This window comes from Vicia villosa, linkage group LG7, assembly GCF_029867415.1.
Source record: "Vicia villosa cultivar HV-30 ecotype Madison, WI linkage group LG7, Vvil1.0, whole genome shotgun sequence".
Lineage (NCBI taxonomy): Eukaryota > Viridiplantae > Streptophyta > Magnoliopsida > Fabales > Fabaceae > Vicia > Vicia villosa.
Window position 1 is genome coordinate 23,134,334 of NC_081186.1, and position 20,499 is coordinate 23,154,832.

The following is a 20,499-nucleotide window of genomic DNA, read 5'->3' on the forward strand; positions in this document are numbered from 1 at the left end:
TCAATGGAACCTGAAAACAGTAAAAGGTAAACATCTCAACAGATAAATTAGATAGATAAAAAATAATCTAGGTTGTGTGGAAGATTTTGGGTTTGGCTAGGGCCTAGGGTTTCGTTAGTGAGCTTTGATAGCAGATTTGGATTTGTTAGTGAGGAAGAACAAAAATTGAAACGCAACTCAGTTAGAGTTTGTTTGCAGGAAATAGAGATGAAAGAGAAGAGAGAGATGAAGAAAGAAGAGAGAGAGAGAGAGAGGTTTAGAGAAAATGAGAATGATAGAGAATAAGATGAGAAAAAATAGAAAATGAAAAATGTTTACAATAAGGTTAATGGGGTCACATAAAACGTGAGGGTGAGTAGGGTTAGCGGGAGTTACATAAAAGACGAGGTTATTTTGTAGACAACATTTCAATTCATTCCATAATACTCTTAGGTATTTGATGAAATTTTATTTTTATCCACGTTTTCAGAGGTGTATCTCCGGAAATACTTTTTTTATTATTAACGTTGAATTATTATGTAGATGTATCTATGAAACCGTTTAAACAAAATTAAATAAAAGGTTCCGTAAATGCACCTACGAGACAAATCAACGTTAAATAAAAAAGTACTTCCGAAGATACACCTCTAAAAGCAGGGATATTTTTGAAAACGCAAGTGGTGCGTAAGAAGCCCCAAAGAGTAGGATGAGGGATTGTCTTTTTTTAATCATTTTATTGTTATTTATTTAATATAAAAATCTAATTAAAATATATTGATGGTGTAAGGATTTTAGAATCACATCCAATACAAATATTTTAACTTTTATTTTAACTTCTTTTAAAATAATATAATTAAATATTTATGATGCAATGATAGTGTAAAAGTATTTACACCAACAACGCATATTAATTAAACTCTTAATATAAAATGTGAGATTTGTTTTTTTATATGTTATTTATTTATTTAATTAATTAAGTGTAATCCACCACAAATGTGAATATAGATAAAATACTTGGAAGTTACTGTAACCCACTACAAATGTAGGTATATAAGTAATATAGTGAATTTAATTTGTTTAAAAGTGGGTTTTTTTTGGAAAATTTTAGTAGGAGAAGTTTTAGGATTATAATTTAAAATAAAATGATAATAATTTATTATTTTTTTAAAAAATAAATCAATATATAATTTATTATATTTTTATGTAAATTATAAAAATATAAAATATTAAAGATTTTATTAAATAATTATGAAAAAAAACTTGTCTAACTGATTATAGCATGTGTTTTAGTAGTTAATCATATTCTATTAAAAAGTTGACTGCACCTTGTTAACCTGTGATCCACAAATCATAATTCTAAGGCTATGTTTGGGAGTTTGGAGGGGAAGGGAGGGGAGGGCTTTGAAAAATAGAAGGAATTGGGTGAAAATGATAAAAAGATTTTGGGTAGGAGGGTTTTGGAGGGTTTGAGTTTATTCATAACACCAAAAACCCCATAAAATGGGGGAACTCAAAAAATTGGAGGGTTTTGGAGGGTTTTGAAGGGCTTACATAAATTTTCTAAATATCTTTTAGGTTGTTATACTATTTTGAAAATTAAAAATTTTGTAATAATAATAACTCTTTTATCATTCTAAACAAATTCATTTTTTCACACAATGTCAAATATTTTCCTACATTTTTTAAAATTTTTATTTTTGGAACCCTTCCCCTTCCCTTCCTTCCAAACTCCCAAACATAGCCTAAATGAATCTAACCATTCGATACAGGATCACAAATCATAATTCTAAATGAATCTAACCATACGATACAGTATAATGAAAAGTCATTCTAGATACAAGTTGGTACTGAAATTTAAGATTATGTGGTCCTTTATTGCAATAGAATAGTGGTCTTCTATCCCGTGTTGTAAATTTATTAAACTATAACATATTTGGAATAGTCTCCAGTCAATGAAGAGATTCACACACATACTCGTCGTTTCACGCGCTGGCTTATTACTCTTTCAGTCTTATTATTTAAATCTTTCATTTTAAAACTTTTTACATCAATTCAACAGCATAGTCATAATATATTACTACCAACCTAACCCCGTCATCTCATCTCATCATAACCCACAAAAGTCCTCTCTTGACTTCTCTCTCTCTCTCTCTGAATTCTTCTTTACCTTCTCCATTTCATCTTCTCAACCTCGTTCATCTGCTTTCATTTCATCCAATTTCTTAAGGTTTGTTTCACAAAAATTTACACTTTCTCTTTATGCTATTTTATTAATGTTTTCTTAGCTTTCTGATTTCCCCCTCTTCTTTTAGTTTCCCAAGAATAGTCAATCATTACTTTAACTTGAACTGTATCATACTCTAGATTAAAATTGAATTCGCTCTGATTCAAATCAACCAGGTCACATTCCAAGCTCATTTGAATTACTTCATACTGTCATGACTTGTTTTTCTTTCTTATTTGGTAAGAAAGTGTCTTCTGATATAAGACGAGATCCTGAAATTGATCAAGGTAAACTAACTTTTCTATGTTTGCTTAATTTATATGAATAAACATTCATTTTTTCATGTCAAATGTAATTGCCTGTTTACGGTGTTTGATTTTGATTTAATATTCTTGTTAACAGGACTTTCCGGTATTCGAATAAAAGTTTATACCTACAAAGAACTCAAAAATGCCTCTGACAATTTCAGTCCGGCTAATAAAATCGGAGAGGGTGGTTTTGGTTCTGTCTATAAGGTAACCAAACAATGCTCGAGTATTTCCTTCACCGCTGTATAGTTTGTTTTGATAATTATTTTTCCCTAACATTATTTTGGTGGATGATTAGGGAGTACTAAAAGGTGGGAAGTTAGCTGCTATTAAAGTTCTTTCAACTGAATCAAAGCAAGGAGTGAAGGAATTCTTGACCGAGATTAATGTCATTTCAGAAATACAGCATGAAAATTTGGTTATACTATATGGTTGTTGCGTGGAAGGAGATCACCGAATATTAGTCTACAATTACCTCGAGAACAATAGCCTTGCACAAACCCTTCTAGGTAAATGCATTATGATTTTTTGGTGGAGTTTTCTGTGAGGGTTGAGAACAAGGACTTTTATTTCATCATAATTTCGTGGACTTGATATGCTGAATCTTTGAATAAACTATATTATATGCGCTTGCAGCTGGAGGTCACAGTAATATCTACTTCGATTGGCAAACGCGATGTAAGATATGTATTGGAGTTGCACGCGGACTTGCCTTTCTCCATGAAGAAGTAACGCCGCATATTGTTCACAGAGATATAAAAGCAAGCAATATTCTCCTTGACAAAGACCTTATACCTAAGATTTCGGATTTTGGTCTTGCAAAGCTTATTCCATCATATATGACTCATGTCAGCACACGCGTAGCAGGAACAATGTAAGTGTTTTAGGTTTACAGTCAGTACAAAATTTGGAAGCATTTGTTTTGTTTAAACACCAGGGCACCCTTCTCGAAAGTAAGGCCGGGGGTGCTTCCACTTATGTATTAAACTCAATTTCAAACTATACAAGAACAGCAAAGGTTTTTCACATTTTGCGAGTTAGCTACGTAGATAAAATGGTGTCAAGACGTCTTATCAGAAATCATATTTCGTGACACTGATTGACAAATCTCTATTTGATCAAACCTCGTTTCTGGGGTTTCTACATGTGTTACTCGCACATTCCCAAATGTGAACCTTGTTGAACATGTTGATTTTATTCAATATTTATAAATTTTACAACTTCGTTTTGGTGGTAACCGGTGACTTTGAAGAAAAAAATCATATTTTGTTTTGTTTTATTACTTTGTTTAATGTTGACATGAGATATTTGTTTGGTTGGTCCAGTGCTGTGCTTAAATTTGTAGTCTAATAAATGCAACCCACACTTGTTCTGGCTGGTATTCAATTCATGTATCGCCTTTAAGGCTATAACCGTGATTTCTTTAGGATGTTATTTTATATTACGTCCATTCATTCTTGATTCTTTTGTTCATCGCAGTGTTGCTTCTTATATGTGAATGAGGAAATCGTCTCCTTCACTATGTGTGTTGTTATCTCCCATTTCTCACCGATTATTTATATCTGGAACTCAATCTTGTGTTTTATTTCAGAGGCTATTTGGCACCAGAGTATGCGATAAGGGGGCAGTTGACTCGTAAAGCAGATATTTACAGTTTTGGCGTCCTACTTATAGAGATAGTCAGTGGGAGATCTAACACAAATGTCAGATTACCAGTTGCAGATCAATATATTCTAGAAACGGTATGTTTATCGTATTTTCTCTTTTATGTTCAAGTATATTTCAGTTTTTTTAAATAGACAGTTCTCTGTTGCATAATGGTATCAATAGACCAGCTCTTATTTAAGCTTCTGTTCTCTTACGACAGACATGGGAGCTTTACGAGCGAAACGAATTGGTACAGTTGGTAGACATATCACTAAACGGGGGTTTCGATCCTGTGGAGGCTTGTAAAATTCTGAAGATTGCCCTTCTTTGTACTCAGGACACTCCTAAGCTCCGGCCAACCATGTCTTCTGTTGTCAAAATGCTCACCGGAGAAATTGATATTAACGAAAGTAAAATAACAAAACCGGGGTTGATTTCAGATGTTATGGATCTTAAAGTTAGAGGAGCTAAGAAAAATAAAGATATAGAGAGTACATCTTCATACAATGCTTCCTCTGGCTCAGATAGCCAGGGTACTACTACTACTACTGTGTCATTGGCTGCTTCTTCAAGTACTGCAACAACTTCAACCTTCACTATAAAACATGATAAAAGCATGTAACATCACTACTAGCCTTCAGTTATTTTCTCATTGATATAAGATTTTTTATTTATTGAGGTTTGTTATCTCATGTAAATTTGTTATCAATTCCATAATTTTATGTGTAAAATTTATTTGGTAAGGTGCCACTAGGAAGTTTTGTAAAATGTACTATGTTGTAGAGAAATGCTAGCAACACTCTCTTTTGAACACTCTCTCAAACACTTCCTATCTTATTGGTTGAAATATGTGTGGGTCCTACTACTTTATGTGGGACCTATTTTCAAAGTGAGAGGCCCATACATGTATCAACCAATAAAAAAGTGAGTGCTTAAGAGAGTGTTCAAAAGAGAGTGTTGTTAGCACTCCTCCTATGTTGTAACCTTTTTCTATAAAGATTACAAATGAAATTGATGATGTTTTTTTATTCTCTAAAAAGTAAGAGAATAACTTGTTTTTCACCTTGAACTTATCATCTTTCGTTATATTTTTAAAATTATATTTTTTATTGAATTTTTTAATAGATATCCCCAGAGGACATGTTAACATTCTCCTAAATTAAATTATCATTTATTTTCAGCCAAACCACAATCAGATTAAAAAAAAATTAGAAGATGTCTTCTCCATTTTAAAATAAATATGTTTAATACTTTTAAATTATTATAAACCGTATTTCCGGAATATATATCTCGGATAATTAGATAACTCATAGCGTCTCGCATCCCGCATTATGTATATCAGGGACGTACTTTTTGGATTAATCAAACACCCCGATTTCTACCAAACCTCCCTTGAAGGATATGAAACACCCTCGTCAAATATAATCAATGTCCTTCATGATACCCACACGATAAGGAAACCGGGACAATGAATAAACATAAATACAAGATGATTTCATATCGGGTTCAGCACTATAAAGAAGGTAGTCTGGGAACGGTAGAGGCAAACAATTCTAAATACACAAAATCTTAGATATACTGTAACTTCCCCTGACCAGCTTCGAAAAAATCATCACATTGTTCTTCAGAAACAGTTGGCGCCCACTGTAGAACAAGGTAAAACTCTTTTCAACCGTACACAATTATGACTTAGATTAATGTAAAAAGAGACTTAAGTATTAAGCAAAAGGGGGATACTTAAGGAGGATTCATCACTTTGTACTAGACTAATACATTGTTATTTCTCTTTAAGTTTTTGCTTTAAGCTTTTGTTATTTATAATTTTCAGATTTTTTTTGTTAAGCTTTTTTTCATTTTTATTTTATAGCTTTACTTATTTTATTTACTTTCTTCTTGTAATATTCTTAAGCTTTCTTCTTATTGTTGTTGTCCAACCACCATGAGTTAGTAGTTCATTAGGAACTTGAGATTACGTGAGTCCATATTATGATCTCCCTATCCAAAAGAAAAAATGACCACCTCCACATCATTTCATGCGAGAGTATAGAGACAATCAAATTATAAATAGAGGATTCAAGTAAAAATCAAATCATGTCATTCTCAAAAATATTCATACATCTTAGATCTTTGTCTCTAGGCCACGACTGAACATCCACAAGTTTAGTAAAATTTAATTTAAAATTTACTCTAACACAATTTTCTACAAAGAAAAAAAATAATGATATATTATGAAGCATGATGATAATACAATATTTGGGATAGATTAAAAAGTTTCATGAATTTCAATTTCATTGCAATAGCACGTGTCATAACTGAATCTGTTACTCGAATTTTGGCGCCAAACACAGATCAAAGAATAAAAATCCAAGTCTTCTTCACTCTTTTCACTTCTTTATTTTATCGCTCTCTCAAATTCACTCTCTTTCTTCTTCTTCTTCTTCTTCTTCTCTGCTTTCACTTCAGAATGCCGATAGACGCAGAAGAACACGATTCCCTCTCTTCTCAGTAAGTTCTTCCCCAATCATCATACGCACCGTCTTCATCATCATTCACTGATTTTCATTAATTTTATTGAATCACCAGGTTGGGACGCAGGCACAACAAATCTTTCACTTACAGCAACTTCATACATCAAATCTGTTGTTGTAATCGAAGCAACGACAATTCTTTCACTAACAGCAACTTCATGCAGGAAATGGGGCCGTTAGATGATACTAATATGGAGTTTCTTGAAATTCTCGGTCAAGGAAGTTTCGGTAGGGTTTCTCAATACCGTATCACTAATGATGACAGCATTGTGGCCGTTAAAGAAATCTCGATTGCGAACGCTTCCAATGCTGTTCCTGGTTGCATCATCAGAGAGGTCTCGTTTCTAAAAGAATTGAATCATCCAAACATTGTTAGGTAATTTAATTGAATCAGACAGGTCTTTTTCATAATATATGTATACTTTTTAGCTCAATTTTGTTTAAATCAATGTGTAGGTTATTGAATGTAACGAGCAATGAGGAAACAAATACGGTGAGCCTTGTTTTCGAGTGTCTTGATTGCGATCTTAACAAGTACATTAAACAGAAACAACTCTACGGTTCATTGGTTCATAGTCCCTTCAGAAGAAAGGTAAGTAAAGTAAGGGTTTTCTCCAATTATAGATATACTTTGTTGAATATTTAACTGAAAAAATTGGTGTTATTACAGAGTTTTCTGCATCAGATTTTATCTGCTGTGGAGTACTGTCATTCTCATAAGATTATTCACAGAGACTTAAAACCAAGTAACCTTCTAATCGATCATAAGAAAAAGATAATCAAACTGGCCGATTTTGGTTTGGCTAGAGAGTTAGGAGATCCTGAAATGCTCTATACAAAGAAGGTAATGTTGAAGATTTATAATTTTGCCATACAAAATTGAAATCTTACTATATTTAAATGCTATTTGGTTGCCGCGATTCAAGTTCTTGTGTTCCGATTGTGACAGATAGCAACTCGGTGGTATAAAGCACCAGAAGTTTTGTTTAATAAAGGTCAATATTCAACTCCAATGGATATTTGGGCTGTGGGCTGTATATTTGGTGAGATGGTACTTGGACAACCGATACACAGTGTTTTTGATTGCATTGGTGAGCTAGAGCTGATTTTCAGGTAATTTTAGACACAAAATAGTTTATTTTACTTTTTGGATTTCAATCAAATTAACATAAGCTTTTTATATATGTATGAAGAATGTTTGGTACACCAACAGAGGAAACATGGCCAGGGGTCACTAAATTATGTGATAACCTTCAAGACTATTCGGAATCTGATCCAATGGTATCAAAATTCTCACTCTCAAATATATGAGTTATTTTTCACTAAATGTCCTGTTATAGAATCTTTGTTATGTGTGCCTTTATTCAAATATTGTAGGACCTTTCAACAATTTTTCATGATCTTGATCCAAGTGGTCTTAATCTTCTAACGGTGAGTCTCATTTTGGTTTGAAGATCATTAGTATTTACTGCACAGCATTTGCCACACTATGCTTTGAGGGTGTTTCAATAATTGAATATGAATGCATTTACAGTCCTAAGTTGAAATCGCTTATATGTTATCATGGAAGGTTAATTAGACATGTCGGTTTCTTATGTATTGCAGAGGATGCTTTGCCTGGACCCAAACAAGAGGATTTCAGCAGAAGCTGCTCTAAAGCATCCTTACTTTTATGACTTGGTTCAGGTATACCTTCTACATCTTTCGTTTTATTAGTGCTGCAGGGTGTAAGACCAATGCAATGTAACAAACATAAAAAGCAGTGTTAAGATACTGATTACTACCTGTTCCCTAAATATAGGAAAAACCTTATTGGTACTCTCATGAACTCATTGCTTATAATAGAAAGCCTGAAGCTGTTATATGCCATTCATAAGATAGTCGACTCGAGTTCAGTTTAACCACGATGATATTGGTTCCCTAAAATATTTTGTAGCACATAACATCTTTGATGCATTATCTAAATTAAAATGCTTCAATTGGAGTAGGTCATTATAAGAAACTAATTTGTGTCCTTAAGTATGGATATTTATGGTTTAGTTGTTCAATTTAATAGTCTTAGACTGTCCACCACACTTATGAACACTCTCTCACCTATGTGAAACGTTTTTAATTTTCAATATCTCCCCTCAAATCTAAATGAGTCTCTCTTTATTCTATATTTTTGGATTGTTTGTGATTTTTGGATTGTGGAATTTAGTTGTTGAATATCAAAGCTCAACTCAAATTAGTTGTGTTTTTTAATTAGTGTATCTATTATTGACATTGTAGTCGATTAGTCTGTGTTCTTAAATGTAGAATATTTAGTTTCAAATTGGAATTAGTTGACTCATAATTTTCAGAGTATGACTTTTCTTCTTTTTTGACCAAGTGATATAGTATGTTTTAAATTCTCTGTTTTGTTTTCATTTTCATTCAGGTTATATATTAGAGGAGAAGCCAAGTCTTAATCAGCCTTTAATACCATTCCCCATTCATCACAGTTCTCTATTTGCTAAAAAGCCAATGTACATATTAAGTTGCTTTGTATTTTCAGGCAAAATATTGCATTGTTAGTTAGTAGTTTTGCTTCCTTTTTACAGGGAATTTTTCTATCCACACTATTTTTGTAAAAATGAGCTTGATGAGCTAAGAATTGGGCCAACTTGCCATTGTTTAAAGAAATTGGATTTTTTTTAGTAACAGAACTACATTGTAGTACAATGTTTGAACCTTTCCTCCTCTCATTTTGAAGCAGACAAAATTTCCTACTTTTATTTTTTATTTTTACAGGAATACTACTTAAATAAATATGTATTGGAGTAATTATATTTTTAAATTTTATTACACTTTCTTCACAATTTACCGTTTGCTTCTCTACTTAAAAAAAAAGTACTTTAATCTCCTCCTAATTAATGTTTAATCTTTTTCATAGTACGTGAATTTTTACTAACATTTTAATTTTAATTTAATTAAATTAAAGTTGAAGGTGATTACATATTTATTTAACTTAAGTAAAGAACTAATCAGAAAAATATGTTAGAGAAATTAATTGTGAGCATAGAGAAAAACAAGTCTTAATTGCAAAATGAAAAAAAAAAAATACAATAAAATGAAAAGTGTAAAGCATATCGATGTTCATTCATTTAAGAAGTATTTTTTATAAGAAAAAAAAAGTTGCGTTTTTAAGTCTAAAACAAAAGGTTTGTGTGAATTTACTTTTTAAAAAATAAATTTAATTAATCCATGTTAACTTAAGGTTCCACTGTAATCCTTTAGTTAATAATAGACTTTAAAAAATAATTTTGTTAAACAATTTGATCATTTATGTGAAATTTTGACAAAAAACGTTAATTTGTGCTTATGTGACAAATAAGATGGTAAAATTGTACATAGTGAATCAGCAAACCTCCATAAAATATGTTCTTCCTCTTCCTTCGAAACCACTTTGGCCGTTTGTAATGGAGATTTTTTAGGATTCCCTAAAAAAAAATTTTAGATCATCCATCTTCAATTTATGTTCAAGTTATCTTCTCAAGTTTCATGACAAGATGTGATTTCCGCTTATTCGTATCAAGATTTGTTCTTATCTAGATTCTCTTCATCTTTACTTTTGAAGATGACACAAGAAAGCAATGGCTTGAAAATTGCTTATATCAAAGAGATCATTTCTATTGTTTATATGCATTGAATTTTATTAGAGGAGAATGCAAAGAATAATATGGAAAACCAGAGAAGGATGAACCATATCATGGAGGAGGTGGTAAAGAAAGAGATCACAAATGGTTGGATGTTGTAATTATCTATCCTATTTCTGATGGTGTGTGGGTGAATCCCATTCAATATGTTCCTAAGAAGAGTGACATGACAATAATTGAAAATGAGAAGAACGAATTGTTCCTTGCAAGAGTTGCCACTGGTTGGAGAATCTGCATGGATTTTAGGAAGCTAAATAAGGCCAAAGGAAAGATCATTTCCCTTTTCCATTCATTTATCAAAGGGTGGATAGGTTGGCAGGATAAGAGTTTTTGTTTTCTGGATGATTATTCAGGTTACAATCAGATTGCAATAGCTCCCGAAGACCAAGAAAAAACAACTTTCACTGGTCCGTATGGAACCTTGCCATTTAGAAGGATGTCATTTGGACTATGCAATGCTCCAACAACTTTCTAAAAATGTTTGATAACCATCTTTTCTTATCTTATTGACTGTTTTTATTGAGGTGTTTATGAATGACTTCTCTATTTTTGGAGAATCATTTCATCATTGCTTCGACAATTTAGAGCTGATACTCACTAGATGTGAAGAAACTAACTTAGTGTTAAACTAGGAAAAATGTCATTTCATGGTAAAGGAAGAAATTGTATTGAGTCATAGGATTTCCAAGAAAGTATTGGAGATGGATCAAGCATAGATTGATGTAATTATGAAACTACCACCACCATCCAACATTAAAGGCATAAGAAGTTTTCTTAGGCATGTTGACTTTTATAAAAGGTTCATTAAATATATTTCCAAGATCACAAAACCCTTGTGCCAACTAATGAAACATTATATGCCATATGTACTTCAACGAGGAATGGAAGTAGGCTTCCAAAACTTTAAAGCAGGCTGTGGCAACCTGCCATAAAATTAACTTTTTAGAGTCGCCACCTATTCTACCAGGGCGAATAGGAAACCCTACGCAGTTAAGAAATCTGGGTAAGATTATTATAATCAGGTCGAGGGAAGGTGTTAGGCACCCTCAACCCTTTACTAAGGTTTTGAGTTTGAGGCAAAGGCTTTATGGCTAAAATTACTAAGGTTAATAGCTAAAGAAATGAAAAGGGCGAAAAGTGAGATTTGAATGAATTGAGGTTTTGGGGAATGGGGACTCGCCTTGTTGCCAAGTGCCTACCTATCTCCTTAGGGAGAATCAGAGTCAACGTAGTTCGGGGCACGGGTTGTACGCCTTAGAATTGATTATGAAATTGTTTTGAAGGCTTTTTGAATGGCCTATCGTAGTTTTGAATTTATGATTTGAAGATGAAATGAGTGTTTTAATTATAGCGTACAACCCTAGTTTGATATGTTTTCGTTAGGTGCGATGATCAATATATTTGATCATTATAATTAACGAATTAGACGGAGTATTGCTAACCATTCTGACCGATAGATTCGATCGTCACGAATATCAAATAAAGTGTATTTTAGTTTTTTGGCGATTTAAATTTCATGTTTTATCATCACCTCTCATAACCAATGAATTTGGTTATTACACGATAATGAATTTCAATATTTATGCTTTATTATTTTATCTCTCACCAATGCGACTAATAGATTTAGTCGGATCGAGGAGAGAATTAGCCGAGAACCAGTTAAATCAGAATTAGTATTGACAAATAAATTAATTAGATTAAATTTATTCCTCGCCAATGCGACTAATAGGTATAGTCGGATCGAGGAGAAAATTAAGAGAAAAAAAACAATTAAACAATTAACCAAAATTAATTAATTAGTTTCTTTTTTAATTTTCTACAAGGGGGGTGTATATTGTTCTTAGTAGTAAAACCTGGGGGGTGTTAATATCAAAGGGCTTGGCCCATTAAAGTTAAGGATCCGTTGGATCCAGTGTTGCACAGGCGCATGGGGCTGGGGTGTGCGCTCAAGGCTACGACCGTTTGATCTTGATCCAAAACAACGGACGGTCTGCATTTGTTTGAGGTTGAGGGTGCGTGGTTACGAAGCACATGGAATCACGTTCCATGATGCTGCCAAATGGCCATGGGAGGCCAAGTGGCTACCATCTGATGGTGGGAAAGGGGTGCATCACAAGAGAAAAACCAAAAAAGATTCTCATTATCTCCGATCTCGTCTCTCTCTCGTCTCATTCTCTCCCTCGTTGGCTCTCCCTCTTCTCTCAAACAAAACCCAACAAACCAACAAAAACACCCACACCCCCACCGCGAACCACCGCAAAAAAACCCAGTTCCCGGTTTATCTTCAACCGGAGAACTCAAACCTTCAACGCTTTCTACCCAGAAAAACCCAGACACGAATGAACCCCGACAGTCCTTAAGAACCCTAACCCCAATCATGAACCCTAACCATGAATCTGAAGAACCCTAACCCTAGGCAAACCCCAGAAAACACAATCAACGCAGAAACAAGCATGCAAATACGATCTGAAACCTAAGCTAAGTGTAAACGTTTACCTTGCGTTCTTGAATTTCTGGAACGTGTTAGCTCCCTCCTGACCTCTTTCTTTCTCCTTCTTGCAGGTATGAAGATGAAGATCGGTTCATAGTCGCCGCTTAGGGTTTCAAGTCCTCAGATTCTCCTCCAAAACTTTCGTCCCCTTCTTCTGATTTTTTATTTTCTTTTATAGTGTTAGGGTTAGTTTTATTTTAGGTTAGATTAGATTAGTTAGGTTTTGATTTGATTCGTTTAAGTTTGTAAATTGATTGTAATACGAGATTTGATTCTGATGTAATCTTGTTTCAAATAAAATCTTTTATTTTATTTAAGTTTTGATTTGCGTTAATTTGATTTGAGTTTGTTTGTTAAGATTCGATTCACTGATTTACTCTTGATTCTCATTTCTAGGCTTGGGTCTTAGATGCTTGTTAGGGTTTGTCGTTTGGATGAGGCTGCGCAGCTAGGGTTTCCGAGAGATGGAAGACGATGAACAGGACCCGGGTCGGTTCTGAACCGGTCCAAAACTCTGGTCCACACGAACCGACCCAATGACTGGATCCCTGGCCCAACACTATTACCCGAACCTTTCCTGATCCATTTGCCATTTCACTTAATTAACTATATTAATAAAATAACTGGTTAATTAACAATACACTCTTAATAATAATAACCCAATAATGATAAATAAAAATATAATCCTAATAATTGACACTAATGATAAAATAACCTAATTAAAATCAATATGAAAACCCTAATAAAAATGGTTAATTTTGATAATAATACTAACATAATTTAACTCCTATTTAATTTACAAATAAAAGGTTAATACTAACTCTATTACTAATAATAATCCAAATAATAATCCCTAATAAAAAATGAAAGGAATAATGGAAATTAAATTGTAGTAAAAAAGAGAAAATGATAAAAACCTTAGAATGAAGTAAATGGGCCCAAATATTTGGGCCATAATATTTGATAATTACACATCTTTATTTAATTAAAGGGGTTTTCATAAGAGGTCAGGTTTAACAATAGATATGTTAAACCTCATGGCTCTTAATTTTAACACCCTTAGTAAATTAAAAGATGCGAATCGTATCGGGTAAATTTTGGGGTATGACAGCTGCCTCTACTTAATCACCTTGGATTGAATGGCGTGAGAATACGCAGGTCTCACGCTTTTCGAATCGAAGAGTTATTAAATAATGGAAGACCCCTGAATTTACCTCGTGCTCGAGTGTGAGAAAAAGAATCGCCTTGCTAAAGCCTGAGACTTATATAGCAAGGACTTGCAGTTAGCTGTGTGATCAGCTTGCTATAGTGCTAACAAGCTTTCGCAGTTTGTGAACCCCACTTACTATAGTTCTAGTAAGTTCTCCTAGTTTGTGTAACCCAAAAGGATCACTTGCTATAGCTCTAGCAAGCTCACCTGCACCAATAGGATCAATTGTCATAGTTCTGACAAACTCACCTGCACCATTAGGAGTCACTTGCCCTGGTTCGGACAAACTTACCTGCACCAATAGGATTATTTGCCCTGGATCAGACAATTTCACCTGCACCAATAGGATCGCTTGCCCTGGTTCGGACAAGCTTACCTGCACCAATAGGATTACTTGTCATAGTTCTGACAAGCTCGCCTGCACCAATAGGATCACTTGCCCTGGTTCGGACAAGCTTACCTGCACCAATAGGATTATTTGCCCTGGATCGAACAATTTCACCCGCACCAATAGGATTACTTGCCATGGTTCGGACAAGTTCGCCTGCACCAATAGGATTACTTGCCCTGGTTCGGACAAGTTCACCTGCACCAATAGGATTACTTGTCATAGTTCTGACAAGCTCACCTGCACCATTAGGATTGCTTGCCCTGGTTCGGACAAGTTCACCTGCACCATTAGGATCACTTGTCATAGTTCTGACAAGCTCACCTGCACCATTAGGATCACTTGCCCTGGTTCGGACAAGTTCACCTGCACCAATAGGATCCCTTGCCCTGGTTCGGCCAAGCTCACCTGTATAGAAGATTATTTTGTAAATGCGTATGCATCATGCGTATGCATATGCCCCTGTTGTTTGTATAATGTAGATGTATGAATGTTTACACATGTAAATGTTGCGTGTATGCAAATGAGTATATATGATAACCCCAACGCCTTATCTCCTTATCACCCATTAAATTTGTTTAACCCCTTCGAATTGTTTGCGAATCCTAATTTGGATTGTATTTGAATGACCCATTGATAACATCCCTGGTAAGAGAATTGTGGTAGATTAGAATGATCGCAGCGTAGGGCGTATGTAGCCTTCTGAAGATTTCGTAGTTTTATCCTATTGCTTTTGTATTGAAAGTTTGTAAGTTTCCCGTATTAAATTCAAATTAAGGTTTATGAAAATAACTTATCCTTTGCAAATGGCATTGAAATGACGGGAAAGCGTAGTATGAAAGAAAAGAAAACTTTTATTGATATTGCCTTGAATTGGCGAATGTACAAAAATGCGAGAAAAGAAAATGACAAATAGAAATGATATTAATATTGTCGTTGCTCCTTTGTTATCGAGGGCCCCAGTAATCCTTTGACCTCAGAAGTAGATGATTGCACGAATCCTTATCCTTCGTAGTTTGCCTTTGGCTTATGGCCTGTAATCCTGCCTTTGTTAGGCGTAGTACTTCTTGACCGCATCAGAATTGATCGGGTGCGGTAGCTCATCCCCATCCATTGTAGTGAGAACTAGTGCTCCTCCTGAGAACACCGTTTTTACAACATATGGACCTTCGTAGTTAGGTGTACACTTTCCATGGGCGTCGAGTCGAGGTAGCAGAATTTTCTTGAGGACGATATCACCTTCTTTGTAAGTTCGAGGGCGGACCTTTTTATCGAACGCCTTTTTCATCCTTTTCTGATAGAGTTTCCCGTGACACAAAGCTGTTAGTCGCTTTTCTTTAATGATATTAAGCTGATCAAAGGGAGTTTTTACCCATTCCGATTCTTCTAGCTTTGTGTCAGCTAGGACCCTTAATGAAGGAATCTCCACTTCGATCGGGAGGACTGCTTCCATACCATAAACCAAGGAGAATGGCGTTGCCCCTGTGGATGTGCGCACCGAGGTTCTGTAGCCGTGTAGGGCGAAGGGAAGCATTTCGTGCCAATCCTTGTATGTTTTCACCATCTTTTGTATTATCTTTTTGATATTCTTATTTGCCGCTTCAACAGCGTCATTCATCTTAGGCCTGTATGGTGAAGAATTGTGGTGTTCGATCTTGAACTCCTCGCACAGCTCCCTCATCATGTTGTTGTTTAGATTCGACCCATTGTCAGTGATAATCCTGTTTGGAACCCCATACCGGCATATGATGTTATGCTTAATAAACCGGGTGACCACTTGTCTCGTCATGTTGGTGTAAGAAGCAGCTTCAACCCATTTGGTGAAATAATCTATGGTAACTAATATGAATCGGTGTCCATTAGAAGCTTTCGATTCGATCATCCCTATCATGTCAATCCCCCACATTGCAAATGGCCACGGTGAACTTAGAACGTTCAATGGATTTGGCGGTACATGTATTTTGTCAGCGTAAATCTGGCATTTGTGACATGTTCTTGCATATTGGAAATAGTCAGCCTCCATTGTTAACCAATAGTACCCTGCTCGTAGTATTTTTCTCGCCATTGAGTGTCCATTTGCATGAGTTCCGAAAGTTCCTTCATGTACTTCTTTGATAATCTCCTTGGCCTCATTTTTATCCACACACCTTAATAACACTGAGTCGTAGTTCCGTTTGTATAGGATATTTCCGCTCAAGAAGAATTTAGCTGCCAATCTCCTTAGTGTCTTTTTGTCAATCGTAGAGGCATTCTGCGGGTATTCTTGTTTCTCCAAGCACCTCTTGATATCATGGTACCATGGTTTTTCGTCAGACTGCTCCTCGATTGTGAGACAATAAGCAGGCTCATCAAAGTGTCTCACCGTTATCCGTGGTTCGTGGTTTGGCCAAGTCACTTTGAACATGGAGGAAAGTGTTGCCAACGCGTCAACCATTTGATTTTCTTCCCTTGGGATATGAGTAAAAGTGATTGTCTCAAACTCAACCATTAACTCCAGTATAAGGTCTCGATATGGGATTAACTTTGCATCTCGAGTATCCCATTCTTTATTGACTTGGTGGATTACCAGTGCTGAATCCCCGTACACCTCGAGTAATTTAATCCTTAGATCGATTGCAGCTTCTAACCCCAATATGCATGCTTCGTATTCTGCAATGTTGTTGGTGCAGTCAAAGCATAGTCTCGCGGTGAAAGGTAAGTGCCGATTGTCAGGAGATGTCAATACTGCCCCTATACCATGTCCTAGTGCATTTGAGGCACCGTCGAACATAAGTGTCCATATTGCCCCTGGTTCAGGTCCTTCGTCGGGTCCTGGTATTTCGTAGTCCCTTACCACCATAATATCCTCGTCAGGAAAGTCGAACTTCATAGACTGGTATTCTTCGAGGGGTTGGTGAGCAAGATGTTCTGCCAGTACACTCCCTTTTATCGCCTTTTGAGTGACATATTGTATGTCGTATTCTGACAGTAACATTTGCCATCTTGCGATTCTACCCGTGAGAGCCTGTTTTTCGAACACGTATTTCAAAGGATCCATCCTCGATATCAGCCATGTGGAATGGTTCAGCATATATTGCCTTAGACGTTTGGAGGCCCATGCTAGGGCACAACATGTCTTTTCCAATGGTGAATACCGAGATTCGCAATCCATGGATTTCTTGCTAAGATAGTAAATAGCGTGCTCTTTTTTGCCTGTTTCATCCTGTTGCCCCAGTTTGCATCCCATAGACCTTTCGAGAACTGTGAGGTACATGATCAGTGGTCTTCCTAGTACGGGAGGTATGAGTATCGGTGGTTCTTGCAAGTAACTCTTTATAGTTTTGAAGGCTACTTGACAATCGTCATTCCACTTGATTGGTTGATCTTTCCTGAGCAGCTTGAATATAGGTTCACACGTGGCTGTTAGATGTGAAATAAACCTTGAGATGTAATTCAATCGACCCAAGAATCCACGAACCTCTTTTTCTGTCCTCGGAATAGACATTTCTTGTATAGCCTTTACCTTGTCGGGATCTACCTCTATACCTCGTTGGCTCATGATGAATCCCAACAGCTTTCCTGACCTTACACCAAATGTGCACTTGTTCGGGTTTAACCTTAGCTTGAACTTCTTTAAGCGCTCGAACAACTTCTCTAGGTGTGTAATATGCTCTTCTTCAGTACAGGACTTGGCGATCATATCATCCACGTACATTTCGATCTCCTTGTGAATCATGTCATGGAACAGTGTGACCATGGCTCTTTGATATGTTGCCCCTGCATTTCGCAATCCAAAAGGCATTACTTTGTAGTAGAAAGTGCCCTAGGATATCATGAAGCTAGTCTTCTCCATGTCCTCGGGAGCCATTTTGATTTGATTATACCCGTAGAACCCATCCATGAAGGAGAACACCGAAGCTTGCGCTGTATTATCCACCAAAACATCTATGTGCGGTAGTGGAAAGCCATCTTTCAGACTTGCTTTGTTTAAATCCCTGTAATCCACCCACATGCGCACTTTCCCGTCTTTCTTAGGAACTGGCACTATGTTGGCAATCCACGGTGGATAGTCAACCACAGCAAGAAACCCAGCGTCGAACTGTTTGAGCACCTCTTCTCTGATTTTGTTATCCATGTCCGGTCGAACCCTTCTGCGCTTTTGTCTGACCGGTGCACACCCTTCTTTGAGTGGTAACCTATGCACGACGATATCCGTATCCAACCCCGACATGTCACGATATGACCAAGCAAATATTTCTGTATACTCGTGGAGGAGCTTGATTAGCGTTGCTTTCACGTCCTCGTTCAGTGTTTCCCCAATCTTGATCTTCTTCGGTTCTTTGTCTGTACCCAAGTTTATGATTTCATTGGCCTCCTGCGGAGGGAGCATGCTTTTGGATTCCTTGTCCATTAGCCTTGACAACTCTTCCGGAAGTTCATCGTCTTCCTCATCCCCTTCCTCGGACTGATTAGCGAGAGCCTCGAGTTTATATTGAGTTTCAGCAATATTATTATCGATAGTGTTAGAAGGGGATCTGCACATGTTTTATGTTCTGTTTTTAGTATGCAGATATGGATGTGCTTTTTTTGTGCAAGAAATTTATTTGTCATTTTGGAAAGAAAATGAAATAAATGCGAGAAAAGACAATGTTTTCAATACCAAAATGCAAAGACAATTTTATTGATAAACTTTAAACCTTGAAAGTAAATGGGGGCCCTTACAAACCAACTCTATGCTCCGGGCGAGGCATGAGCGTTATTGTTTTTTTCTTTATTTGAATGGAAATAAAAACACAAAAGCAAATTACTTTGAAATGAAAACTATCTCCGGTATCTCCAGGCTTGTCCAATTCTGGAGTTGCTCTCCTGGTCTGACCCTTCGGATGAAGTTGGATGTTCCTTCCTTAGAATCCCTGTTGGATATCATAGCCACATGTTCATACCCGCCTGTCACGAAATTCTGCATAATCGGGGGGAATCGTTGTTCCTCCTTCACAGTGCTTGTGATCTTCGGCGGTTGATATCCCAGCCCTAGGCGATCCTTATTCTCTAAGATCTCTGGTACTTTGCCCCAACCTTCCATATCCATGTCTTGTAAGTCTCTCCAGGATGTTACCACCCTTCGCACCTTTTCCACAGGTCATGTGACAGCAGTTGCAATCTCCAGTGCCTGGAATGCAATTTCTAGTGCCTCTTCTCCAACCTTGATGTATCTGTATGAGTCCAGGTTGCTGAAAGATACATCCTCTTCTCCATTGATGGTTACTATGGAATTTCCATCCACGAATTTTATTTTCTGATGGAGAGTGGAGGTGATTGCCCCTGCTGCATGAATCCAAGGACGCCCTAATAGGCAGGTGTAAGCTGGTTCAATCTCCATTACTTGGAAATTGATGCAGAAGGTATGAGGACCAACTATAACAGGAAGATCTACTTCTCCGAATACTGGACTCTGCGATCCATCAAAGGCTTTAACCACTAGACGGCTTGGCCTGACAACGAGATCTTCCAAGGCTATCTTGTCAAGGGTAGCTTTTGGCATCATGTTTAGTGACGAACCTGTGTCGATCAGAACTCTGGCCAGATGAGCCTTTCCACATTGTATGGAGATGTGCAAGGCTTTGTTGTGCACCTTTCCCTGTGGAGGCAACTCATGATCACTGAACCCCATACATGCCCCAGCAGTTAGATTAGCCACCATTCCATCAAACTGATTGACTGTGATGTCTTTAGTTACATGAGCGGCATTCAGAATCTTCATTAAGGCGTCTCGATGTCTTTCGGAGTGTACCAGCAATGATAAGAGTTATATTTTAGATGGTGTCTGTTGTAACTGATCCACCACCCTATAATCACTCTTCTTGATCAAAGCAAGAAACTCCTCAGCATCCTTATTAGTAGCTTCTTTATCCTTAGGGTCAGCCTCGTTATTTGGTCTCATAACAGCTTGATCACTAGATTGTGTCAAGTTTTCATTTGGATTTGGTTGTGCCTGTGCAGTTTTGAATATGCGACCGCTACGAGTTATGCCCTCAGGTCCAACAATGCTTGACACGACAATATTGGTA

General features: G+C 36.3%; 2 protein-coding genes across 3 annotated transcripts; both read left to right on the top strand.

The window, feature by feature from the left end:
* The first annotated feature begins 2,037 nt into the window (after positions 1-2,037).
* Positions 2,038-5,204, top strand: LOC131617028 (cold-responsive protein kinase 1-like). 2 transcript variants are annotated; one of them, XM_058888417.1, is made up of 7 exons: positions 2,038-2,206; positions 2,344-2,490; positions 2,606-2,718; positions 2,810-3,020; positions 3,148-3,385; positions 4,103-4,253; positions 4,379-5,204. In XM_058888417.1, exons 2-7 carry the CDS (start codon positions 2,418-2,420, stop codon positions 4,778-4,780), a joined length of 1,188 nt encoding a protein of 395 aa, XP_058744400.1. In that variant the 5' UTR covers positions 2,038-2,206; positions 2,344-2,417; the 3' UTR covers positions 4,781-5,204. The 2 variants fall into 2 exon arrangements, with proteins under 2 accessions (XP_058744400.1, XP_058744399.1); XM_058888416.1 differs by having other exon boundaries at positions 2,039-2,206; positions 2,380-2,490; positions 4,379-5,203.
* A 1,649-nt stretch (positions 5,205-6,853) lies between these two features.
* LOC131618765 (cell division control protein 2 homolog) lies at positions 6,854-8,562 on the top strand. Its single transcript, XM_058889927.1, has 8 exons — positions 6,854-7,062; positions 7,143-7,278; positions 7,357-7,530; positions 7,636-7,799; positions 7,880-7,967; positions 8,064-8,117; positions 8,292-8,372; positions 8,488-8,562. The coding sequence occupies exons 1-8, from the start codon at positions 6,854-6,856 to the stop codon at positions 8,560-8,562; spliced, it is 981 nt and encodes a 326-aa protein (XP_058745910.1).
* Positions 8,563-20,499: the final 11,937 nt, after the last annotated feature.